This window comes from Bos taurus, chromosome 19 (genome assembly GCF_002263795.3).
Source record: "Bos taurus isolate L1 Dominette 01449 registration number 42190680 breed Hereford chromosome 19, ARS-UCD2.0, whole genome shotgun sequence".
Classification (NCBI taxonomy): domain Eukaryota; kingdom Metazoa; phylum Chordata; class Mammalia; order Artiodactyla; family Bovidae; genus Bos; species Bos taurus.
The window spans coordinates 33,003,408-33,030,740 of record NC_037346.1 but is presented as its reverse complement, the minus strand read 5'-3'; the positions used below and the strand labels follow the sequence as shown (position 1 = coordinate 33,030,740).

General features: G+C 45.3%; 1 protein-coding gene across 6 annotated transcripts in view; it reads left to right on the top strand.

Annotated features, from left to right (window-relative positions):
* Positions 1-200: 200 nt before the first annotated feature.
* Positions 201-27,333, top strand: part of FBXW10B (F-box and WD repeat domain containing 10B) — a 33,553-nt gene continuing 6,420 nt past the window's right edge. Inside the window, exons 1-10 of one of the 6 annotated variants that reach the window (XM_059878507.1) lie at positions 201-4,684; positions 8,204-8,380; positions 10,211-10,414; positions 10,509-10,636; positions 11,441-11,563; positions 12,732-12,841; positions 14,635-14,835; positions 19,447-19,568; positions 22,268-22,416; positions 23,419-23,561. In XM_059878507.1, coding sequence (XP_059734490.1) covers positions 4,180-4,684; positions 8,204-8,380; positions 10,211-10,414; positions 10,509-10,636; positions 11,441-11,563; positions 12,732-12,841; positions 14,635-14,835; positions 19,447-19,568; positions 22,268-22,416; positions 23,419-23,561 — 1,862 coding nt within the window. In that variant the 5' untranslated portion in view covers positions 201-4,179. Of the gene's footprint in view, positions 4,685-5,976; positions 6,361-8,203; positions 8,381-10,210; positions 10,415-10,508; positions 10,637-11,440; positions 11,564-12,731; positions 12,842-14,634; positions 14,836-19,446; positions 19,569-22,267; positions 22,417-23,418; positions 23,562-27,333 lie in introns of those variants that run through there. The other 5 variants (XM_059878506.1, XM_024980799.2, XM_010816088.4 and 2 more) reach the window with 5 other exon arrangements.

Here is a 27,333-nt window from a genome sequence, read left to right as displayed (position 1 = left end):
TTTCTCTGGCAGTAGCTGGTTTCCAAATGTGGGCGCTAGAAATGCTCATGCCATTGCCTGCCTTTTGATAGTGTTATAGTTGCTAAGTCATGTCTGACTCTTTGTGACCCCATGGACTGGAGCCCCCCAGGCTCCTCTGTCCATGGGATTCTCCAGGCAAGAATACTGGAGTGGGTTGCCATTCGTTTCTCCAGAGGATCTTCCTTCCTCTCCAGAGGATCATCCTTCCATCCAGTAAAGGATGAAGGGGGATCCTTTACTGTCTGAGCCAGTGGGGAATCCCTGCTTTGCATGTAATACCTCATTTAATCCTCACACTGACAGTGAAATGACACAGACACAGAATGAACTCTGTTCGTTTCCAAGGCACACCATTCAATATCATGGTAATCCAAGTCAATGCCCCAACCAGTAACGCTGAAGAAGCTGAAGTTGAATGGGTCTATGAAGACCTACAAGACCTTCTAGAACTAACACCCCAAAAAGATGTCCTTTTCATTATAGGGGACTGGAATGCAAAAGTAGGAAGGCAAGATACCTGGAGTAACAGGCAAATTTGGCCTTGGAATACAAAATGAAGCAGGGCAAAGGCTAATAGAGTTCTGCCAAGAGAACGCAGTGGTCATAGCAAAGACCCTCTTCCAACAACACAAGACAAGACTGTACACATGGACATCACCAGATGGTCAACACGAAATCAGATTGATTGTATTCTTTGCAGCCAAAGATGGAGAAGCTCTATACAGTCAGCAAAAACAAGACCGGGAACTGAATGTGGTTCAGATCATGAACTCCTTATTGCCAAATTCAGGCTTAAATTGAAAAAAGTGGGGAAAACCACTAGACCATTCAGGTATGACCTAAATCAAATCCCTTATGACTATACAGTGGAAGTGAGAAATAGATTTAAGGGACTAGATCTGATAGACTGCCTGATGAACTATGGATGGAGGTTCGTGACATTGTACAGGAGACAGGAATCAAGACCATCCCCAAGAAAAAGAAATGCAGGAAAGCAAAATGGCTATCTGGGGAGGCCTTACAAATAGCTGTGAGAAGAAGAGAAATGAAAAGCAAAGGGGAAAAGAAAGGTATACCCATCTGAATGCAGAATTCCAAAGAATAGCAAGGAGAGATAAAGCTTTCCTCAGTGATCAGTGCAAAGAAATAGAGGAAAACAATAGAATGGGAAAGACTAGAGATCTCTTCAAGAAAATTAGAGATAACAAGGGAACATGTCATGCAAAGGTGGGCTCAATAAAGAACAGAAATGGTATGGAGCTAATGGAAGCAGAAGATATTAAGAAGAGGTGGCAAGACCCAGAAGAACTGTACAAAAAGATCTTCATGACCCAAAAATCATGATGGTGTGATCACTCACACTCACCTAGAGCTGCACATCCTGGAATGTGAAGTCAAGTAGGCCTTAGGAAGCATCACTATGAACAAAGCTAGTGGAGGTGATGGAATTCCAGTTGAGCTATTTCAAATCCTAAAAGATGATGCTGTGAAAGTGCTGCCCTCAATATGTCAGCAAATTTGGAAAACTCAGCAGTGGCCACAGGACTGGAAAAGGTCAGTTTTCATTTCAACCCCAAAGAAAGGCAATGCCAAAAAATGCTCAAGCTACTGCACAGTTGCACTCATCTCACATGCTAGCAAAGTAATGCTCAAAATTCCTCAAGCCAGGCTTCAGCAATGCATGAACCGTGAACTTCCAGATGTTCCACCTGGTTTTAGAAAAGGCAGAGGAACCAGAGATCCAATTGCTAACATTCACTGGATCATCGAAAAAGCAAGATAGTTCCAGAAAAACATCTATTTCTGCTTAATTGACTATGCCAAAGCCTTTGACTGTGTGGATCACAATAAACTGTGGAAAGTTCTGAAGGAGAGGGGAATACCAGACCACCTGACCTGCCTCTTGAGAAACCTGTACTCAGGTCAGGAAGCAACAGTTAGAACTGGACATGGAACAACAGACTGGTTCCAAATAGGAAAAGGAATACGTCAAGGCTGTATATTGTCACCCTGCTTATTTAACTTATATGCAGAGTACATCGTGAGAAATGCTGGGCTGGATGAAGTACAAGGTGAAATCAAGATTGCTGGGAGAAATATCAATAACCTCAGATATGCAGATGACACCACCCTTATGGCAGAAAGTGAAGAAGAACTAAAGAGCCTCTTGATGAAAATGAAAGAGGAGAGTGAAAAAGTTGGCTTAAAGCTCAACATTCAGAAAACGAAGATCATGGCATCCAGTCCCATCACTTCATAGCAAATAGATGGGGAAACAGTGGAAACAGTGGCTAACTTTACTTTTTTGGGCTCCAAAATCACTGCAGATGGTGACTGCAGCCATGAAATTAAAAGACGCTCACTCCTTGAAAGGAAAGTTATGACCAACCTAGACAGCATATTAAAAAGTAGAGACATTACTTTGTCAAGAAAGGTCCGTCTAGTCAAGGCTATGATTTATCCAGTAGTCATGTATGGATGTGACAGTTGGACTATAAAGAAAGCTGAGCACTGAAGAATTGATGCTTTTGAACTGTGGTGTTGGAGAAGACTCTTGAGAGTCCATTGGACTGCAAGGAGATCCAACCAGTCCATCCTAAAGGAGATCAGTCCTGGGTGTTCATTGGTAGGACTGATGTTGAAGCTGAAACTCCAATACTTTGGCCACCTGATGTGAAGAGCTGAGTCATTTGAAAAGACCCTGATGCTGGGAAAGATTGAGGGCAGGAGAAGAAGGGGATGACAGAGGATGAGATGGTTGGATGGCATCACTGACTCAATGGACATGGGTTTGGGTAGACTCCGGGAGTTGGTAATGGATAAGGAGGCCTGGTGTGCTGTGGTTCATGGGGTCACAAAGAGTCGGACACGACTGAGCGACTGAACTGAACTGAACAGTTGTCTCCCTTTTACAGATGAGGAGACTGAAGCATAAAGGGTTAAGTAATCCACCTGTGTTCACAGACCTTGTGAGCAGCTGGGCTGGGGTCCAAACCCTGGGGTCTGACCCCAGACTCCCCACTCTTCTCCGCTCAGCTGTGGTGTCTCCAGACACCAGGGTTGGCATGTGATTGAAGCTTGAAGAGACCCCAAATATATGCTCAGGTCCAATGACATTTTTTTTACTAAGGAGTTTTACCTGCAGAGATTTCCATTTAGAATTCTTTTTTTTTTTTTAATTATTATTTATTTACTGTAATATGTGTATTTACTTGGCTGTGGTTGGGTCTTTGTTGTTATTTATTTACTGTAATATTTGTATTTACTTGGCTGTGGTTGGGTCTTGGTTGTTATTTATTTACTTTAGTATTTGTATTTACTTGGCTGTGGTTGGGTCTTGGTGGCAGGCCTTAGGATCTTCCTTGTGTTATCAGGGATCTGGCATCGCAGTGCAGACTCTGTAGTTGTGGCTCATGGGCTTAGTTGTTCCTCGGCATGTGGGATTGTGGTTTGCAGACCAGGGATTGAACTCACACCCTCTGTGTTGGATGGGCAGCATCTTAACCACTAGACAGCCAGGGAAGTCCCTTGGTTAGCATTCTGAAACACTTAAGTAACTTGAAAAGTGAAGTGAAACTGAAGCAAAAGTGTTAGTCACTCGGTCATGTCCAACTGTAGCCTACCAGGCAAACATATATTAAGCATTTATGTTTTCACTTTGATGTTAAGAAGATAGTTATAAACGTATACAAGATCATTCTAACTAAACAGCCATCCACAGAAGCCTCCATCTAATTTCATATTCATAAATATTTAAAATTCATTCACAACAACAACGGAAGCCTCAACACCAGGCTCCACCATATATTTTTCTCTTCAAAAGGGGTCTATCACTGTCTAGATTTGACCACCTCTCTTCCTGTTCTAGAAATGAGATGACCAGCTCTTTCAGAATATACAGCAACTGCCTCCCTCTGAGCAGCACCAGGCTTAGGAGATTTACGGTAAAGGCATGTTTCCTAGGAGGTCAGTACTGAAAGCCAGACTCAACCGGCAGTTTCTGGGAGAGAGAACTTCTCCACCCCATTGCAGCAGTGTACCTTTTCTTCAGGAGATGTTCATATCGGAAAAGGCTCAACTGGGATACTCATCAGCGTCTCCTGTCCGTCTGGGGTTTGGCCGAGGGCAAGGATAAAATGAGCCAGTCCTCTCGGGGCCATGGAAAACCTGGAGTCCAGGCTCAAGAATGCCCCGTACTTTCGCTGTGAGAAGGGGAATGATTCTGTCCCTGTGTGCCAGAAGTGTGAGACGTGTGTCCTGGCCTGGAAGATCTTCTCCACTCGAGAGTGGTTCTGGAGGGTGGGTGCTGGGTTCCAGAGGAGGTTCCTGGTGAGTGTCCTGCAGCAACTGGACAGCCTGTACTTGTTACACTACTTCCTAACCCTCCTGCAGACCACGCAGGGCAAGGATCTGGTCTACCACAGGACCCGGGTCGACCTGAGCAGGAAGGAGGGCAAGATGATCCAGTCCTCCTGGAATCAAAAGCTGGACGAAACGGTGGAGCAGAAGATGCGGGAGGCTCTACATTGGCTCCAGAACAGCAGCCAGCGGACGAAGGCCAACTACACGCTCCTGCTGCTGCAGATGTGTGACCCCAGCTTGCTGCTCACCGCCACTGACGTCATCAGAGTCCTGTTTCTGAGAGAGTGGGGTGACACCTCAGGTAAGTGAGGCCACAGGTAGAGAGACCGGGGGTCCCTGGAGACCAGGAGCCTGTGAAGGGATGGGAGATGTGGACGAGCTCAGGTTGACGGGCATTTCCAGATGGCAGGTGGTGGTGGGCTAGTTGCTCAGTCGTGTCCGACTCTTGGTGACCTCATAGACTGTAGCCTGCCAGGATCCTCTGTCCATGGGACTCTCCAGGCAAGGATTCTGAAGTGGGTTGCCATTTCCTTCTCCATGGGAACTTCCCAGGATACAACTCAGGTCTCACCTGCATTGCAGGCAGATTCTTTACTGACTGAGCCACCATCCTGGTGCCTGGTCCTGTTGACTGAAGGAGAAGCTGCTGAAATGTGACTTCCTTCTGGAAAATGATGAAATGACACATGCAGAAGGAACTTTGAGCTGTCAAATGTGGCTCAGGGACTTCTTCATCCCTGAAGCCCAGAAGTGGCTGGTCCTGCTGTCTCTGCTCATTAGTGCCGGGCCGGTTCCCGCCTCAGTGCATTCAGGATCGAAGTGGGTTTGGGAGGGGGTTAAGGTTACTGCTGACTCGTTTTGCCCTTCAGTTTGCACTGCACGGAAACCAGGCCAAGAAGTCCAAACCTAGGACTTTTCTCCATTCAGTCAAAGTCAAAGTGTTAGTCACTCAGTCGTGTCCTACTCTTTGTGACCCCATGGACTGTAGCCCACCAGGCTCCTCTGTCCATAGGATGCTCCAGGCGAGAATACTGAAGTCGGTTGCCATTCCCTTATCCAGGGGATCTTCTCGACTGAAGGATCGAACCTGGGTCTCTTGCATTGCAGGCAGATTCTTTACCGCCTGAGCCACCAGGGAAGCCCTATTTCCATTCATTCCACTGTATTCCTTGCTTGGACATGAAATTGAACCTGGATGTGGAGTTTATCCAAAGCTGGGTCAGATGTTATTGTTTAGTCTCTAAGTTGTGTCTGACTCTTTGGGACCCCATGGACTGTAGTATGCCAGGCTCCTCTGTCCTCCACTATCTCCCAGCTATGCTATGTTAAGTCACCTCAGTTGTGTCTGACTCTGTGCGACCCCATAGACGGCAGCCCACCAGGCTCCCCCGTCCCTGGGATTCTCCAGGCAAGAACACTGGAGTGGGTTGCCATTTCCTTCACCAATACAAGAAAGTGAAAAGTGAAAGTGAAGTCGCTCAGTCGTGTCCGACTCTTAGTGACCCCATGGATTGCAGCCTAACAGGCTCCTCCATCCATGGGATTTTCCAAGCAAGAGTACTGGAGTGGGGTGCCATTGCCTTCTCCGACTATCTCCCAGAGTTGGCTCAAATTCATATCCCTTGAGCCAATGGTGCTATCTAACCATCTCATCCTCTGCCACTCCCAGCCCCTTGCCTTCAGTCTTTCCCAGCAACAGGGTCTTCTCTAGTGGATCTGATCTTCACATTAGGTGGCCAAAATATTGGAGCTTCAGCTTCAAGGAGCATCAGTCCTTCCAATGAATATTCAGGGTTGACTTCCTCTAGGATTGACTGGTTTGATCTCGCTGTCCAAGGAACTTCTCAAGAGTCTTCTGGAGGCATGAAAGGACTGAATAAGGCTGGCATAGGAGTTCTCCATTATTGTTGTATCAGAATCACTTGGAAGGCTTATTGACACCCAGGTGGCTGTGGTCCTTCCCCAGAGCTCCAGCAGGTATGATGTGGGTGATGAGTCTGCACTGCTAACATGTTGCTAGGAGATGCTGATATTGGTCCGTGAACCTCATTTTGGGAGCCAGTGGTCCAGTCTGTTGGTGAGAAGGTGTTGGCCAGCTGGACTAGGGCAGCAAAAGCAGCCAGAAAGGAGGCAAGGGACTGGGGTTGCAGGGGGCTGTCTAGAAAGGCAAGCAGAGGTTTAGTGGCATGGGAGAAGGTTGGAAGGGGGCAAGAGATGGAGAGATTCAGAGGTCGAGCTCTTGAAAGTGGGGGATTCCTGCTGTCCATGAGACCTGGAGTGTGGTCCTGTTTGCAGACTCATAGAATTTCAAGACAGAAAAGGCAATGGCACCCCACTCCAGTACTCTTGCCTGGAAAATCCCATGGGCGGAGGAGCCTGGTAGGCTGCAGTCCATGGGGTCGCTAGGAGTTGGACACGACTGAGTGACTTCACTTTCACGCATCGGAGAAGGAAATGGCAACTAGCTCCAGTGTTTTTGCCTGGAGAATCCCAGGGACAGGGGAGCCTTGTCGCCTGCTGTCTATGGAGTTGCACAGAGTCAGACACGACTGAAGCGACTTAGCAGCAGCAGCAGGGGACTATTAGGGGCTTCCCAGGTGGCTCAGTGGGTAAAAATTCCTGGGTTGGGAAGATCCCCTGGAGGAGGAAATAGCAACCTATTCCAGTATTCTTGCCTGGAGAACCCCATGAACAGATGCGGGCTATAGTCCCTGGGGTCACAAAGAGTCGGACGTGGCTGAAGAGGCTGAGCATGCACGAAGAGGGCTATTAGAACTTGATAAAGGCACTTGCTTTCTTTGGTGTGTCCAGGAAGTAAAAGAATAATTATATGGAATGAAGAAGTGGTGGAGAAAGTTAGAGAATCCGGTCAGTTAGGTTAGAGATTGACCAGTCCAGCGCCTTTATTTTGTGGTTAATGATGTTGAAGTTCAGCGAATCTGAGTGACTTGGTTGTGGTCATCCAGTTGGGGGGTAAAAACCAGGCCTCCCATCCTAAGCATCTCCCATGGGCAAGGCTGCCCTTCAGACAGGGAAGCAGATCTGCCCACACACGTGCCCTGCTCTGAGGTCCTCCTCCACCGTAGGAATCATCTCCTTGTATTTACAGGTCTCCCTCTCCTAGGGGAGCTTCTCTATTAAAAATGAAATTTTCTAATTTGACTCAAGGGCATTTATTCATATCACCGAAGAAAATTAAGTAAGTGCTTCAAAAAAGCAATCTCTCTTTCAACTCCTGCCTCTTTCTCTCTTTCTTTTCCTCCTTCCTTCTCTCTCAGTCTCTATCTATCCTTGCATATATAGAGAACTGATGAGGTTTGCAGTGGAGGCAGGGTGGCAAAGGCTAACAGAAGCTTTCTGTGACTTTTGTGTAGAAACTCAGAGACCCCTAAATAAAAACAGACATGACTGGCCTGGTCTGTTTTGTGTGCTGCTGCTACTGCTGCTAAGTCGCTTCAGTCGTGTCCGACTCTGTTCGATCCCATAGACGGCAGCCCGCCAGGCTCCGCCGTCCCTGGGATTCTCCAGGCAAGAACACTGGAGTGGGTTGCCATTTCCTTCTCCAATGCATGAAAGTGAAAAGTGAAAGTGAAGTCGCTCAGTCGTGTCCGACTCTTAGCGACCCCATGGACTGCAGCCCACCAGGCTCCTCTGTCCATGGGACTCTCCAGGTAAGAGTACTGGAGTGGGGTGCCAGGGCCTTCTCCGCTGTTTTGTGTAGATTTAAAAGAAACCAGTAGACCAAAAGCCACTTTTCTTCAGCACTTCCTCTCCATGCACCTGTTTCAAGGGCCACTCGTCTTGGTCTTTTGTTCTTCAGGGACTGACCCAGACTTTACCAACATGTTTTTCATCCCTGAGAAAGGCCACACACACTCGTGTGACACCTCACAAGTCTGCTGGGCAGCCAGAACCAGGCACACAACCTTCCCGTTGTCCAAAGCTACAGGAAAAGCAAGCTTGCATGACCTTGTGCATCGGGGAGCAGCCACTGCTGGTAAGTCCGCTGGTGGCAGGAAGGCCCAAGGGGAGGGGTCCCTGTGGACCTGGAGGGGCTGGCAGGTGATGGAATCTGAGGAGGACAGATGTGGGCAACTCACACTCATTTGTTGTCTACAAAGTGGGCTGGGCACTCTGGTGTTTATTCCCTCATTTAATCCCACGTCTGGTAAGTGGGCTTCTCCAATGGCTCAGCTGGTAAAGAATCTGGCTACAATGCAGGAGACACAGGTGATGCAGGTTTGATCTCTGAGTCGGGAAGATCCCCTGGAGGAGGAAAATGGCAACCCGCTACAGTCTTCTTGCCAGGAGAATCCCATGGACAGAGGAACCTGGTGGGCTAATCCATGGGGTCACAGAATCGGGCACAAGTGAGCGACCGAGCATGCACATGCTCACTGGTGAGGTGAGAAACAAGGATGAAAATCAGTCAGTGTGATCCTAAGTCTCCCTCTGCACCAGGTTGTATCCCTTGGTCTAGCCCCCCGACCTCTGGTACAGGGAAGGGGAGGGGCACCTCCAGGATCCAACCCACCAGGAGCTATTTTTGCAGCACTGGATTCAGTCTTTATTTATTTGTTTGGCTCTGTGAGGTCTTAGTTGTGGCATGTGGGATCTTTAGTTGTGGCATGTGGGATCTTTAGTTGTGGCATGAGGGACCTAGTTCCCTGACCAGGGATTGAACCCAGACTCCTGGACTGGGAGTGCGATCTTAACCACTGGGCCACCAGGGCTGTCCCTGGATTCAGTCTTGAGGTGGAAATAAGAGCAGTGGGGAATTGGGCTCTGACCTTAAGCCTGTCCTCAGTTGGTTTTTGAATCAAGACACATACATGGAAATATAGGAAACACAAAGCATAGATTCTAAAATGCTTTTTATATGGAAAATTTGAAGTTTCAAAAAATAGGTTTGTTTTTGTTGTTCAGTTACTAAGTCGTGTCTGATTCTTTGTGTCCTCATGGACTGCAGCATGCCAGGCTCCTTCCTCTCTCCTCTCCTGTTCCTGGAGCTTGCTCAAACTCCTATCCATCAAGTCGATGATGCCATCCAACCATCTCATCCTCTGTTTCTCCCTTCTCCTCCTGCCTTCCATCTTTCCTGGCATCAGGGTCTGTTCCAAGGAGGTAGAACAGTGTAATCGTCACCCGTGTAACTGTCTTCCAGGCTCAATAATCGTCACCATCTTGTCCATCTCATTTCATCCACCCCTCTCTTTTGAAATTGTCTGAGACCTTTTCTTGTTGGGATCCTTTAAAGGGAACTCTGGACACCATGCCTTTTCACCAGCAGGGCAGTTTTCATCCTGCAGGTGTCACCTTGAGCTGGGAATGCTGAAAACTGCTTGTATGCTTGGTTAGGGGAAATTGTATTTGCACTTTGGCAGAAGAAATGACCAAAGCTCAGTGGCCTCAGGGTAGACTCTGATGAGCTCTGTTTTGGTGGGGGAGCTTTTGGCAAGGACTTGCTCTGGGCCTGGTGGTGGTGGTAGTTTAGTTGCCAAGTCACGTCTGACTTTTTTGCAGCCCTGCATAGAGTCGGACCTTATTGAACGACCAAGCACATACACACATGAGCTGTAGCCCACCAGACTCCTCTGTCCATTGGATTTCCCAGGCAAGAATACCGGAGTGGGTTGACATTTTCTTCTCCAGGGGATCTTCCTGGCCAAGGGACTGAACATGGATCTCCTGCATTGCAGGCAGATTCTTTACTGGCTGAGCCAGCAGGGAAGCCCAAAAGTGCTCAGAGAAAGCACATGTCCCTGGGTGGGCTTGGACTCATTCCAAAGATGCCCCAGTTGTGCCCCCTTCCCCGGTTTCCCTCTAGAAGTACAGTGGAAGAGTTCGCTCCAGTGTATTTCCGAGATGAACAGGCTATTTTCTGAAAAAGCCAGTGTGTCCAAATCAGGCTTGGCCCCGGCCACTGATGTGCTGTTGGAGCTGGACACTGTCAGAGAACTGTCCTCTGGGGTCAGCAGGTACCGCGACTTCATCCGCCAGCTGCCCATCCACCTCTCCAAGTATATTCTAAGTATGTGGGGCCTGTTGTGGGGTTTCTCAAGCACCCCCTCTCCCTCCTCGTGGCCCAGGTGGGAGGTTCCCAGGCCCACCTCTTGTTCTTCCAGGTTTGCTGGATAGGAGCACCTTGAACAGGTGTAGCTTTGTGAGCCAGCACTGGGCGGCGCTGGCACAGCAGGTCAAGGCCGACCTGTCCATGCACTCCTTCATCCAGCACCAGATCACCTTCCTGCAGGTACGGCCTGTCTGGGAGGGACAGTCAGACCAGCCTCCTTTCTGCCAAGCCTTCCCGTCTGTGGTGGCCCCCAAGCTGGCCTCCAGCTCCACGTGGGCTGCTTCCTCACTGCCCTCATATCCAGACTCCTGATCACCACTGACTCTCTAGAGGGGAGCACCCCATCTAGAAGCCCCGAAGGCAGAGAGAGGCAGAGCCTTCCCCACGCCCCGCGGAGCTGTGAGCTTTCCCCAGGGAGCCTTACCAGAGCTTGTGCCATAAGAGAGCCTCACATACACGGATGTTTACAAGGCCAAAAAGTGTATTTTTAGGTTATGATGCACTATTCCCTGGATAGTAACCACCTCTGGCATTTACAGTTCTGTCTCTTGCCTGAAGCCTGACCCTAAATCAGGGGTTCCTGGTAGTTTGGTTTTTTCCCAGCAGAGGGAGGGGACAGGAGACAGATGAGGAGGCCCTGAGACAGGCCACATGTTGGAGGCTGGGGACCACCCACCATTCTTTTTCTTTTTATTAATTAATTTATTTTAATTGGAGGCTAATTACTTTACAATATTGTAGTGGCTTTTCCCGTACATTGACATGAATCAGCCATGCCACCCGCCATTCTTGCTGGTCCTCCCTGGATGTTTGATGTCATTACCCTCCTCAAGCCGGTCTGCCCATACCACTGGCCCAACTCTCCAGGCCCAGGCCTTCCTGGGCCAGTGCTTGTCCGTCTTTCAGACCCTACCAAGAACTAGTTTTTAGTTTTCTCTTGGAGTGTAAGGACAAAGAATAACTGTTTTCTGTTATTTCCCCCAGGGGTCCTACACCAGGGGAATAGACCCTAATTACGCCAACAAGGTTATTATCCCAATTCCGAAAATGACGGATGATGGGAAGCGCCTTCGTGTGAAAAATCAGAAGTGGAAACTGAGAACGAAGGTGGGTTCTGATGGCATCTGGGGTAAGTGACTGTAGGGTGTCCTTTCTTACTGGCCACGGAAGGCCGAAGTCCAGGCTCGGACCTCACATAAGGATGTCAGACATCAGAGGGTACAGGATAGAGCATATTATGGATGTGGGGTACAGGATAGAGCATATTATGGATGTGGGGTACAGGATAGAGCATATTATGGATGTGGGGTATGGAGGATATGGGATAGAGCATATGGATATGGGGTATGGGAGGTGACGTACCCTAAGAAGGAGGCCAGGGTCCTGTGCTGTGTGTCTGTAAGCAAGTGATTTCCTCTCCTTAAGCAAGTGATTTCCTCTCCTTAAGCCTTATCTTCCTCATCTGTTAAGTGAGGGCTCGTTTGGGTGTCTTCTTGGAGTGCTTCCTGACTGAGTCTCCCACATCAGGTCCTATGTCCATGACGCCAAGCGTCTAGTGGGCAACTCAGAGCCAGCAGCAAAGTCAGGATCACTGGGTGTCCCCATCACTGGGCTGTCCCTGCATTTCATGGCCGCAGAAGTCTGTGGCTGGGGATGGGGAAGGACGTGGGGGCAGGGCCTCTCTGAGGCTACCCTCTCTGAGGCTCAGCTGTCTCATCTGTGAAATGATGAGAATACTTGGTGGGGCAGGTGACATGCTGTGTGATGCAGCTGTGAGGAGATGAGGGTTGCTGATGTGTAAAGACCTGGACACACAAGGCCCAGAGCGTGCAGCAGTGATTTCACTTGTGATTTCACAGCGATTTCATTGTGATTTCGAGTTCCCACAAGTATGCTCTGTACTGTCACATGTATACAATATGAACATAAAACCCTGGGTTCCATGAAATGGTCAGTCAAAGGGCACCAGTGACTTTATTTTGCATGCATCTTGGTCCTGAGCTCAGTTTAAAAAAGTTGTGTTATCAGCAGCACCGGACGTTCACAGAATCAGAGGTGGAAGAGGAATCAGGACCCTCGACTCAGTATTTTCACACTCAGGGGTTCCTTTTCTCACTGGTTGGCGCCCTCCCCATCACCACGTAGCAGTTGCCATGGCCTGAAGAGGAGAAGGCCTCGGACCCCTGCACCCTTGCCAGGGGGAATCCCAAGGTGCATGCCTGGGACTCTGGGTCAGGTTGCCACTGTCCTTTGACTGCGGGTGTTGCCTTGTTAGAATGACTACAACCTGTGGACTGCATACCAGAACCAGGAGACTCAGCAGGTGCAGATGGAGGAGAGGAATGTCTTCTGTGGCTCTTACAACATCCGCATCCTCTCTGACACGTAGGTACTAGGCTCAGAATCTAGGGCCCAGGGCCCCTGGACTACCCACGCAAGCATCTAAGGATTCCCATGACCCTCACTCATTGGAAAAGCAATCCTTCTTCACTTGAAACTCCAGCCCCAAACCCATCTGGAGACTTGGTGCTTGATTTTTGCACCATTCTCAGTAGAGGGTGGGCTTCCCTGGTGGCTAAGTGGTAAAGGAATCTGCCTGTCAATGCAGGGGACATGGTTTCGATCCCTGGGTGGAAAACACCCCCTGGGGGAGGAACTGGCAACCCACTCCACCATCCATGCCTAGGAAATCCCATGGACAGAGGAGCCTGGCAGGCTACAGTCCATGGGGTTGCAAAAGAGTTGGACATGACTTAGCGACTAAACAACAAACAGTTGTGGGTGGAGGACACTCTGCCCTTACAAATTTTGGGTACACTGACCAGCAACCTTTTGCACAATTCACATGCCTAAAATCTTTTAAAACTATCTTTACTGTTTAATTCTTATTTTAGAAGTAATATATCCTCATTGGAAAAAATATCCACTAAATGCCAGAAAATGTATAGAGAAAAAGAAATCTCTTCTATAATCTTGTCACATAGAGATAACTACCATTAATATTGATGTCTATCGTAGAATTTTTTCTTGGCATGTAAAAATACATGTTTTAAATATAAATGGAGCTATGCTATACATATTTTGGTAACCCACTCTAGCAAAGTACTGTGTCTTTTCATGTTAAATATGAAAATGGTAACTATGTAGCGTGACATCATTTGAATATGCCAGAAGAAGATCCTTTCATAATGTCAACTTCCTGACATATTTTAGATCTAGGACTTCACTCTTTATTCAAAAAGTTTTGTGAAGGACATCTTTTATTCTATTTTCGGCTGTGAACCTTACTAACAAACTGCATCTTGACCAGTCAAATAGGGGGAGGACAGAACAGATGGGAAAAGGCAGAGCTGAGTGTTTATGAGCAGTATGGTGATACGTGCTCTTTAGCAGAGAGAATGACAGGTTGAACTCTAGATACGACAAATGGAATGAGGGCAAACATGTCAGGAATTGCTCCTCGTATTTAGAGTGACTATCCATCCCTGTTTATCCAAACAACCCTGCTTTACTCTGTGGTCCTCGAGTAATTAATAATAGTGTCCCCTTTCATGATAAAAACAACCTCAGTTTGGACAATAAAATTTTTGGTCATCCTGCTCATATTTTATCTATTTGCTAATAATCTTATGATTGGAAAATTAATTCAACTCACCCTATTTTGTTGGATTTCATACTGATTGAGGGCAGGGTCCATCTATATCTTACTCGTCTTTGTATTTCCCATGAGCACCTATTAGCACAAGACTTTGCCCCTAATGTAGTATGCTCACTGGATATTGATTAAGGGAAACAATGACAGCAGGGGGATATGCAGTGGGTATAGGGCTTCCCAGCTGTGTTCTTCTGAGGTTTTCTGTGAAAAAAGGTTTCCATGATCAAACAAAGCAGAAAATGCTGCATACTCTGTTCTCTATCCTGGGGATTTATTATACATTAGCAGAAATTGTTAAAATAGTTGTGCCTTTTGTGTTTAGGTTTTAAATCTAATTGAAATGCATTTTTGTTACAGTGTGAGGTAGGGATCCATCAGGGCTTATTAACACTAGGTCTTGCCTTCTGCTACATCCTTGCTGGATGGATCTTCCATGATGGCATTTGCTATAGGCGAAAGGCACTGTACTAAGTAGTTCCATGGTTCTCTTCTCTCATGGTGCGTCTTTCTCCTGGCAACTCAGGTGGGACCGAAACAGAATCATCCACTATTCTGGGGGAGATTTGTTAGCTGTGTCATCCAATCGAAAGATCCAGCTTCTGGACATCATACGTGTAAAGGAGATACCCATCAGGTTTCGAGGCCATGCTGGAAGTGTCCGGGCCCTCTTCTTGTGTGAAGAAGAAAACTTTCTCCTGAGTGGGAGTTATGACCTGAGTATCAGGTAAGTGGTCCAAGAAAGTTGTGGTCCTCACCTTGCCCAGGCTTAAACACAGCTTGTGGAAAAAGCATGTGTGCTTTTATGTTTTTTCACATTTATGCAAAAGTTATCCTAAATGATGCTGACTTCTAGAATAACCCACACTTGTTTTTGGCAAGATAAAAACCAAAAATTTGTATATTGTTTAAACTTTGAGTGAGATAGATTTATAGTAATTATTAGATTTATTTTCTAGCTGAAGGCTACGAATCGGAAAGTATTTTCTTTAGTATTCTTAGATGAAAGCAAAATTTATATTTCTTTTTACAGATTCCTTCAGGGGAAAGTAGTTTTTTTGTGGGTGTGAAACCTGGTATGGAAACCAAATAGTGATAAAAGTGTATATATACAAATATTTTTAAACAATATAATAAACACTCATGTGCTCATTACTCAGGTCAAGAAGTAGGGCATATAGTTCAGTTCAGTTCAGTTCAGTCACTCAGTCGTGTCCGACTCTTTGTGACCCCATGAATTTCTGCACGCCAGGCCTCCCTGTCCATCACCAACTCCCAGAGTTCACCCAAACTCATGTCCATCAAGTCAGTGATGCCATCCAACCACCTCATCCTCTGTCGTCCCCTTCTCCTCCTGCCCCCAATTCCTCCCAGCCTCAGAGTCTTTTCCAATGAGTCAACTCTTCACATGAGGTGGCCAAAGTATTGGAGTTTCAGCTTTAGCATCAGTCCTTCCAATGAACACCCAGGACTGATCTCCTTCAGAATGGACTGGTTGGATCTCCTTGCAGTCCAAGGGACTCTCAAGAGTCTTCTCCAACACCACAGTTCAAAAGCATCAATTCTTCGGTGCTCAGCTTTCTTCACAGTCCAACTCTCATATCCATACATGACTACTGGAAAAACCATAGCCTTGACTAGACGGACCTTTGTTGGCAAAGTAATGTCTCTGCTTTTGAATATGCTATCTAGGTTGGTCATAACTTTCCTTCCAAGGAGTAAGCGTCTTTTAATTTCATGGCTGCAGTCACCATCTGCAGTAATTTTGGAGCCCAAAAAAATAAAGTCTGACACTGTTTCCACTGTTTCCCCATCTATTTCCCATGAAGTGATGGGCCCAGGTGCCATGATCTTCGTTTTCTGAATGTTGAGCTTTAAGCCAACTTTTTCACTCTCCTCTTTCACTTTCACGAAGAGGCTTTTTAGTTCCTCTTCACTTTCTGCCATAAGGGTAGTGTCATCTGCATATCTGAGGTTATTGATATTTCTCCCTGCAATCTTGATTCCAGCTTCTGCTTCTTCCAGCCTAGCGTTTCTCATGAAGTACTCTGCATATAAGTTAAATAAGCAGGGTGACAATATATAGCCTTGATGCACTCCTTTCCCCAAATCTCATTGTGTACCTTTCTCTTATTTTTCCTTTCTTCCTCCCAATCAGTATAAATTTTATACTTAAATTTCTTTATAGTTTTGCTACCTATTTATGTATCTCCAGATATATTCACTACCTTTGTCCTTTCTTGAACTCAACATAAATGTAGTTATATTTTAAAAATTCACGTGCACTTGATTCTTGCACTAATTTTGAGATTCATCTTTATGATATAGATAGCAGTAGTTAACTTATTGTCACTGAGATATAGTATTTTATTGGATGAATGCATCATCATAACTCATTTATTTACTCTTCTGTTGGTGGATATTTGCATTGTTGTTAGCTCTTTATTCTTTCAAAGATTACTGCCATAGACATTCCTGTATGTGTTTCCTGGTACCCATGTGTATGAATTAAAAAAATGTTTTTGTTGAGGTATAATTGACATACAAAGTTTAAACAATTTTTTTATTGAGGTAGAATTGACATAAAATATATTAGGTGTATAATATAATGACTTGATATATGTATATATTGCAAAATAATTACCCCAGTGAATTTAGTTATATCCATCACTTAACATAGTGACATTTTTTTTCTTGTGATGAGAACTTTCAAGATCTACTCTCAGCAACTTTCAAAAATAAAACACAGTGTTGTTGGCTTGCTTTTCTATTCTTATATCAAAACTACCTTTTTAAAAAAGACAATTTTTATAGAGCAGTTTCAGATTCACAGCAAAATTGACAGAAGACACAAAGTTTTCCAATATACCCTCTGCACCTGCACACGAATATATTCTCTTGTCCTCAAGATTCCCCATCAGAGTGGTACATGTGTTACAACCGATGACCCTGCTTTGACACATCATAATCTGTGCTTTCATGATGGCTCAGTGGGTAAAGAATCCTCCTGCAGTGCAGGAGATACAGGAGATAGGAGTTCGATCCCTGGCTTGGAAAGATCCCCTGGAGGAGGAAATGACAACCCACTCCAGTATTCTTGCCTGGAGAATACCTTGGTCAGAGGAGCCTGGTGGGCTACAGTCTGTGGGGTCACAAAGAGTTGGACGCAACTGAGTGACTGAGCATGCGTGCAATTACCTAAAGTCGACAGTTTAACTTAGGGTTCACTTGGTGGTGTACATTGTATGCATTTGGACAAATATATAATGACACATATCCATCATTATAGTATCATACAAAGTATTTTCACTGCCCTAAAAGTCCTCTGCTCTTTACCTATTCATGCTTCTCCCAATCCCTGACAACCATTAATCTTTCTACTGGCTCTGTAGTTTTGCCTTTTCCAGAATGTCATGTAGTTGAAATCATATAGTGTGTAGCTTTTTCAGATCTTCTTTCACTTAGTCATATGCATTTAAGGCTCCTCCATGTCTTTTCATATCTGGATAGCTCATTTTTTACTTACATTGAATAATATTCCACTGTCCAGAGGGACCACAGTTTATTTATTCCTTCATCCACTGAAGGATATCTTGGTTGCTTCTACATTTTGTCTGTTATGAGTAAGTGGCTATAAACATCCATTTACAAGTTTTAAAAAATATTTGCTTATTTAGTTGGCTACAATGGTCTTAGTTGCAGCATGCAGAATCTTCATTGCTGCTTGTAGGATCTTTAGTTGCAGCATGTGGACCTAGTTCCCTGACTAGGGATTGAACCCAATCCCCCTGTATTGGGAGCATGGAGTCTTAGCCACTGGACAACTAGGGAAGTCCCCATTCCTATTTTTCTAAAAGCGTTTATCAAATACCTTTTCTGCATAAATTATGAAAACAACCTGGGCATATGGTCAACCATGCTGCTAGGAAGTAGAAATTCAAAACATGCTTTTTTTTCAGACCACTGGGACCTTGTTAAAGTCAACTATGTATGCATAGGAGGCTCTGATGAACAGATAAAGGCCATGGGACCTTTAGGAATATTAGAAGGAAAAGTCTGACAATGCCTGCCCCCCCCTGCCCCCAATCAAAAGAAACATTTACTTATTGTTTATTATGTGCCAAGTCTCCTAATAACTCTATGGGATAAGTACCATTATTATCCCCAATTTACAAATGAGGAAACTGAGATAGCAGGTGATTCAGCAACTTATTTGAGATCACACAGCCAGTGAGTGATGGATATGGGAGTGGACCTCAGGCAGCCTGGCTCCAGAGCCCAGTCTCTTGACATTATACTTTGTCCTGTCACAAAGTCAGTATGAATGATGGTTGAAAGATCTGAGGCAGGTTTGTATATTAAAAAATAGTGTGACTCATACATGTTTCCCATATATCTCTTAGATATGCTTTGTGTGTGTGTGTTTAGTTGCTAGGTCATGTCTGACTCTTTGTGACCCCAAGAACTGTAGCCCACCAGGTTCCTCTGTCCATGGGATTCTCCAGGCAAGAATACTGGAGTGGGTTGCCATTTCTTCCTCCAGGGGATCTTCTCAACCCAGGGATGGAACCCAGGTCTCCTGCATGGCAGGTGGATTCTTTACCACAGAGTCACCTGGGAAGCCCTAGATATGCTTTAGAAATGCACATAAAATAGTCTGAATCCAAGTGGCATGTGTCAATTGTTCTGTTGTTCTTGTTTGAAGATCAGCTCTACCACTGAATCAGTGTTGTGGATTCTGAGCCTGGTGATTGTTCTAGGGACCCTTCCATCTGATGAAAAGTAAAAGTGTTAGTCACTCAGTTGCGTCTGACTCTTTGCAATCCCATGGACTGTAGCCCGCCAGGCTCCTCTGTCCATGGAATTAAGCCATTCCCTTCTCCAGGGGAACTTCCTGACCCAGGGATCAAACCTGGGTCTCCCACATTGCAGGCAGATTCTTTACCATTTGAGCCACCAGGGAAGCCCAGCTTGTGACAACCAAACATGTCTCCAGACATTGTCACATGTCCCCTGGGAGTGGATGTCACCCCTAGTTGACAATTTCTGCATTACTGTATTTAATTCTTCATAAACCTGTGAGATAATTATTTTTATTATCATTTCCATTGAATCAAGGAGGAAATGAAGTTTTCACTGAAGTTCAGTAGCTTTATTAAAGTTACACCTAAGAAATGCTGCAAGTGGGATTCAAATCCAAGCCTTGGACTCTGAGCTTAATCATGAAACTCTGATGCCTTCCAACTACCTATCAACCTAAAGGAACTCTATGCTATTGAACCCTTGGGTCCTCAGAAAGTCTCAAAAACATCTCTTTTTTGTGGTCTGATTCCTGCAGGTACTGGGATCTGAAAAGTGGGGCTTGTATACGCATCTTCAATGGCCACCAGGGGACCATCACCTGCATGGATGTGTATAAGAACAAGCTTGCCTCTGGAGCAAAAGATTGCCAGGTAAAAGGTGAGAAAGAAATGCCTCAGACTCTCTAAGATGTTTCCCTAAGCCCATGGGTTGCCAGAAGACTTGTTTTGCTCATTTCTACAGGCAGTCGCTTATCCCTTCATCCATCTATCTATGATCCATTGATGACTATTGGTTGAATGCTAGGAGCTGTGCTAAGTGTAAGGAAAGCAGCATATGCCATGGCCCTTTCAACGTGGCTTTCTATTTCCTCAAGAGCCTCGTGGTCTCCTAATGGAGACAGATACATAAATATATCATGGAGGGAAGAGTAAATATGTGAATGACAACAGTTGCCTTTTATTGAGTACTAACTTTGGGACTGCGATGGGTGCTTTACATTATCTTATTTCAGTCTCATAAGCGTTCTATGGGGTGGATGCAGATAAGGGATCCATGACTCAGAGAGAAAAACAATTAGCCATGAGTCAAAACTGCTAAGTGGTTGGGTGGGGATTTGAACCCAGGGCTGTCTGGTTCTAAAACGTGTACTCCAGCAAGTTTGTGGAGGGCTAAGTTACCATAGAAATAAGAGTAAAAGGGAAAGCACCGTAGGCAGGGTACTGTTTGAGTCTGGTCCTGAGGATGAGTAGTTCTACAAGCAGAGGGAGTGTGTAGGGCATTTTAAACAGAAGGAACAGCTCAGGCAAATCACAGAATATGAAAGAAAATGAAGAATTGAGGGACTTTCCCTCTGCTCAGTTGGCTGAGCTGTTGTGTGTTGTGTTGGCGATCAGGCAGGTATGTTTGTTTGAGGCCAGATTATAAAGGGCCTTTTGTGTTGAAAATTGAACTTTATTCTGTAAGATGTAGGAGGCTGTAAATGCATTCTAAGCTGAGAAGCGATATGATGAGATGTGTATTTGAGAAAGACTGCTCTAGTGATATTGTGGAAGAAAGATTTGGAAAGATGGCAACTCTTTGGAGATAGGATATCTTCAGAATATCTGAGAATAGGCAAGTGTGAAGTTATCGGATGGATCTGTATGTACCTGTAAGGAGATGGTACATACAGAGGACGGGGTGGGGGGGTGAGATTTCCAGAATGAGAACTGGCAGGACTTCAGCACTATCAGGAGATGAAAAGCAAGAAAGAAGGGTGAAGGGTGAGGCCAGACTTTATAACTCAGGCCATTGGGTACACAGAAGTACCATTGATGGAAATGGGACCTTGGAGGAAGAGCAGGGTAGGGGAGGGATGGAGGAGAAGATGATGGCTTGTATTTTGGACACGTTGAGTGTGGCAGGAGAACAGCCAGCCAAAGATGGTCCCATCCTAATTCCGGAAACCAGTGACTGTGTCATCTTGCATGGCAAGAAGGACTTTGAAGATGTAGTGAAGTCAGGGACCTTAAAATGGGGAGATGACCCAGGGTTATTGGTGTGGGCCCATGGGTCATCACCTGGATCCATAAAAACAGACATTTTCTTATGTGTGACCAAAAGGAGACATGACTGTGGATGAATGGTCAGAGAGATGGAACGTTGCTGGCCTTGAAGATGGAGAAAGGGGGTGTGAGACAAGGTGTGTGTCGGGGACCCTAGAAGGTGGAAAAGGCGAGGACATGGATTCCTCCCTCAACCCCCCTGAGACTCCCTAAAGGAGCACAGCCCTGCTGACACTTTGGTTTTAGCCTTGTGAGGTCATGCAGTGATTCTGTAAGATAATCCATTTGTCATTTTCAGGCTCTAAGTTGATAGTAATCTGTTACAGCAGCAATGGGAAGCTAATGCATTGAGTGCGAAGTTCCCGCAGATGCCCAGGTGAAGGCAAAATGGTCTCTGGACCCAGACTCCCTGGGTTCAAATCCCAGTTCAATCTGCTCACCACCCCTGTGATCTTGAGCAGGTTACTGAACCTCTCTGGGTCTCAGTTTCCCCATCTGTACAGGAAGGAGTAATAATAGCTTTGTCCTGTGAAGATGAGTTAATGCATGGCAAGCACTTTGATTAGCCCGGCTCATGGCTAGTGTGGGGTGGGTGTGCACTGTGGTTAGTATTTGGTCCTGTGATACTCATTGCATTGCCTGAGGAAGTAGGTTCTATGGGAGGCTTTAATGTTCTCATCACTGAATTTATGATGCCCACTTTCAGTCTCTTCCTTCAAGCTCAGTTCTCCCACCACCCATGGACTCTCATATCCACCCAACATTTATGATATGAGAGGTGGGGGCTCCAGCACCATCTGTGTAGAAGCAGCAGTAGATTCGCCCTCAGCTGTGACAATCTCTTAGAAGTAAAATCCAAAAGTCAGATTCAGAAGTACTTTAAAATGTAAATGGAGAGAGACAGCTTTCTTTTCTTTGAGGGTGGGTAGGAGGTGAGGGTCAGGAGACAGCATCTGGGAGGAATCATGCCCTGAACACCTGCCATGATTTTCCTGAAATCTACTCTAGCATCTTTCAGGCTTGAGGAGGAGGCTTACTGGAGATAAGCTGTCCACCTCTTAGACCAGGAGGCTAAGTTTCAGGGTCAGAGCCAAGGTCTATGCATTGCTGGATCTCCCAAGGGCTATGAGAGGGGAGCCCTGGGTTGCAGGTACATGGACTATGGGTGAGCCAGTGGGGGTGCTGGACCAGATGAAGCCTTCTGGAGTTTGATATGATGGGCTTGGCTGGTCTCAGCTTCTGCGATGGGGTATGGAGCCCCTTTGGCACCCTCTCCATGCACCCTCTTTTCTCTCTCCCCTTCCCTTTCAGAGTGGGATATAGAGACAGGGAAGTGCTTAAAGACTTTCAAACACAAAGACCCCATCCTGGATACCAGGATCAATGACACGTACATCGTGAGCAGCTGTGAGAAAGGCATGGTCAAAGTGTGGCACATGGTCACAGCCCAGCTGGTAAAGGTGAACGGTGGGGACTGGGGGGAGGGGACTAGGGGGAAGGGCTAGGGATGGGGACTGGGGAGCAGAGTGCTGTGGGTGAGAGGCTGGAGGACACTGACAGGCACTGACAGACAGGTAGCTCCCCAGACCACCCTAGGGTGGTTGAGAGGCAGTCACCAAAAGAGGGTGGTCCTGAGAAAGGGAAGGGGAAGACCCCCTAAGAAGGGGCCATTCTGAGTTGGTTGAAGGTCAAGGCCCACGTGAGCCATGTTTTCATGGGTGGAGGTGGTGGAGGCTACGTTCTGACTCCGCAAGATACATGGATTCGGAGGGGTCTTTTCACAGCAGTACAGGTAAAGTACCTTTTCTTCTTCTGGAACATTTGACCCTGATTCTGGCATGGGGTCTGGGAATGAACAAACCACAGTGATCTCCTCTTGCCTCTCTTCTGAGAAGAGAATGTTGGCTGTCTAGAAAGTGATCGAATGTTCACACACAGGAAGTGTTCTTGCCGGATGGGCAGCCCCCGTCCCTGGTGGGTGGTGCTGAGATATCTTTTGTGCTGAGAATACAGGATCACAGCGAGAAGCGGCTGCCTGGCTGGTGGGCTTTTCTCACCAGTGATGTTACTGTGGTCTAAGCAGTAGTTACTGGATATCAAGCTGCCTCTGGTCCTGGCAGGGAGCTGACACATGAGCCTTGCCCTTCTGGCAGCAGAGGAAGGAAGACTGTGTCCCTCTCAGGCACTCCAGGAAGGCGGGGCCTGCCTGGTCACAGACCCACTGGGTACAAGGCCTCCCCAGATCTCCTTCCTCCTTAACTGGGGAGGGAGCAGGTTGCCTGAACCTCACCAACCTTCTTAGAGCAGACATGCAGTGGGCTCAGGCAGACTCCCAGTGTGGTAGCCTCAGACTGGTGGAGCGTGGCTTTGGGATCCATCTCAAGAAGCCTCCAGCTCTGCTCCTTGAGGAGTCATGATTCGGGCTGAAGATGGGCTGAGAACAGAGGCATCTTTTCTTGCAGACGCTCAACGGCCACGAGGGGGCCGTGAAGTGTCTATACTTCGACCAGTGGCATCTCCTGTCAGGAAGCACTGATGGCCTGGTCATGGCCTGGAGCATGGTGGGAAAGTACGAGCGGTGCCTCATGGCCTTCAAACATCCAAAGTAGGTACTCAGGACACCCTGGCCAGGTCCCTGCCCCTGATCCCAATTTTCCCAACAGAACCTAGACTTCACTCTTTAGTGAAGTCTTCATTAAGTAGGGACTTCACTGTCCCTACTGCTCTCTGCTGACCCTCTCGCCTCTGCTCCTCACCCATTTCCACTTTCCTCTTCTTCCACCTGTTGCCCAATATAGTCACCCCCTCTCCTGCCCTCCCTTGTCTCTCTTAAGAAACAATAATACTATGTGGAGATTTTGAGAAGTTACTGAAAATTTACACTTAAGGCACATGTAATAAATTTTATCTGTTACCTACCAAACTTAGGAATATTGGCGGAACTGTCCCTCTGTGATGCCAATTCCAGTAAACTTAAGTTCTTGGAATTTTGTGGTTGTGAAAGCTTAAAATGACCCAGGTGCCAAAGGTTTAAAAATAAGGAAGGGCTTAAAGAAGGCTCTCCCTTAAAGCCTGGGGGCTCAATTCTATTCCGGGACAGCAAATGGATTTCATTTTGCATTTCCAATCCCAGTTTAGTGATGGTGCGTGCTTGGATCCAATTAAGAAGTACTCTGAGGTTATCTAAGCTTATTTGTAAAGGGCATTGTGGTCAGTTAATGGTTCTGCCATAATTGTGGGTTTTACAAACTGCTCTATGCCACTCTTGTACTGCACAAATATTGCTTCTTCCCCTGAGTGCATTATAAGAGACGCCAGGAAGCTAAGTGCTATCCTAATTCATTGAGAGAGGGTCTTCCAGGAGGATCTGTCAAGGAGAGTTATTTAATGAAAAATGGTCCTAGATTTCCTTGTACCCTCACAGGAACCTCTTTTTTTTTTTAAATTAATTTTTAAATTTTTAAGAAAGGTTTTATATTGGAGTATAGTTGGGTAACAATATTGTGATAGTTCCAGGTGCACAGCAAAGGGACTCAGCTGTACATATATATGTACCCACTCTCTCCCAAACTCCCTTCCCATCCAGGCTACCACATAACATTGAGCAGAGTTCCTTGTGCTATACAATACAATAGGCCCTTTTTGGTTATCCACAGAAACTTCTTGAGCAGGCAGACTGGCTTTGTGGGCAGTAGAGGGGGATATGGGCCTATATGTGTATGTTCTCTATCTGGGGTGTAACTGCATTGTTGACAGGTGGGTAGTATCAGGAAGGGCCAGTGTTCAGTGATTTAGTTAAGCCTTGGGTGATTATCGATAAACCTTACAGCATTGATCATCTGGCTTGTCCAAACTTGACCTCAAGGAGGGACTCAAACTTTGTGATATCACATTAAAATGGTAACGCTACATTTTTAAAACCTTCCAAGCATGATTCAGTAGGATTTAATTTAGTTATTGGAAGATAATTGTTTCCAGCAAACTTAGCAGTATGTTCACCATTTCATCAAACCCATTCTATTAATACCTCAGCTTTGGGATCTTCTTAAACCATTCCTACTTCCACTGAATGACAGCCCAACACACCATCCACACTGGCTCTTGATGCCTTGCACACTTACTGCCTTGCACACTTACAGCAAATCCATAGACAGTTATAGTACATTTGGAGGACATGGGCAGTGTTCTCATTTGTAGGGCCCTTTCTCCCACTCATCTGAAGCAGTACTGTGTATATATAAGTGCTTGATTGTTGTTGTTCAGTTGCTAAGTTGTGTTTCACTCTTTGTGATCCCATGGACTGCGGCAAGTCAGCCTTCCCTGTCCTTCACCATCTCCCAGAGTTTGCTCAAACTCATGTCCATTGAGTCAGTCCAGTCATCTCGTCCTCTGTTGTCCCCTTGTCCTCCTGCCCTCAACCTTTCCCAGCTCTAGGGTCTTTTCCAGTGACTCAGTTCTTTGCATCAGGTGGCCAAAGGATTGGAGCTTCAGTTTCAGCATCAGTCCTTCCAATGAATATTGAGGGTTGATTTCTTTTAGGATTGACTGGTTTGATCTTGCTGGGCAGTTTGATCTCCTTTGTGGGTAGTTTAGCTGGACATAGTGAAGTGTTGAGAAAGCAAATTTATGCTATTGATTTGTACAAAGAAGCCAAATTATTCATTTACTGCAAGAAATATGACTATCAAGTACACTGAACACCTTCATTCCATTTAATGTATACATTGTATATTTATATATATTATATAATATATTTAATACATTAAATATATATTTATATACTATATATAACATTTTAATATATATTAAGTAAATTGAATATATATATTTACAACTTAAAAATTAAGATAATTCACATGACACAAAATTCACCGTTTCATGATGTACAATTGAATGTTTTTTAGTATATCCATAATGTTATGTGGCGATTCCCACTATCTAATTACACAATATTTCCATCAGTCAGTAGTAATGTCCTCCGTTTCATTTCTGATTTTAGTAATTTGAATTTTATCTCTTATTTTTTGGGGGCAGTCTAAGCAAAAATTTTATAATTGTTATATATCCTTGGTAAATTCATTCTTTTACCATTATTATGTAATGTTCTTTTTTTGTCTCTATTAACAATTTTGTCTAAAAGTCTATTTTGTGTGGTATTTGTGTAGACACTCTGGTGCTCCTTTGGCAAGGAGTATCTTTTTTTCCCACTCTTTCACTTTCAACATATTTGTGTCTTTGAATCTACAGTGAGCCTCCTGTAGGCAGCATTTAGTTGGATTGTGTTTTTAATCGTTTCTCCCAATGTCTGCCTTTTAATGGAAGAATTTAATCTATTTACATTAAGTGTAAAACAAACTTAACTCTACCATTTGGCTTTTTGTTTTTCTATAGTCTTATATATATTTTGTTTGTTTGTTTCATTTCTCAAGTTTTCTATTGTGGTCTTTTTGGGTGTTGAACAGATATTTAGATATTAACAGTGTACCATTTTAATTCTGTCATCACATTTTTACTATGTATTTTTGAATTACTTTATTAGTGGTTTCCCTTGGGTTGCTGCAAGCCTTTGGTTATTTTCCAGAGTTGCATCTCTCCCAGTGTGGATCGCCATAGGTGGACTGAGGTGCACTTAGGGCGCCAGTAAAGTCATTGCATTTTCATCTTGGGAAAAAATGAGAATTTTGTTGAACTTTCTTACATGTATTTTATACCTTACATTTATTATCTATCTATCCATCTGTCCATCTAGCCATGTGTTCATCACATGATACATCAAGCCGCATTGACTTCTTTGCTGTTCTTTGAATGTCTTCTGCGTTTCAAAGTCTTTGTTATTTTTGTTTTGCTAGTTGTTGGAGCCTTGAAAAGTCTCAGTATGACTCTGGTACCTAGGTCACCTTGGAATCTGACCAAGTCCAGATGATATGTGGTGGATGTCATTCTTTTAACTTTTTATTTTATATTGAAGGATAAGAGTCAGACATGACTTAGCAACTAAACAACAACAAAAACACAGCTGATTAGCAATGTTGAGATGGTTTCAGGTGCACAACAGAGCAACTCAGCCATATACAGAGAACACATATACATGTGTTCTTCCCCCAGACTCCCCTCCCACCCAGGCTGCCACATAACGTTGAGCAAAGCTCCCTGTGCTATATGGTAGGTCCTTGTTGGTTATCCATTTTAAATAGAGCAGTGTGTACTTGCCCATCCCAACTCCCTATGTTGGATGTCATTGTTTTAACATACCTTAGCAATGATCATACACTGAAACGTGAGCCAACGTTCACTTTTGTAATAAATATTTATTGAGGACCTGCTGCAGGGCTGGGCCATGTGCTGGGTGCTGAGTGTGCAAAGGTGGATAAGACAGG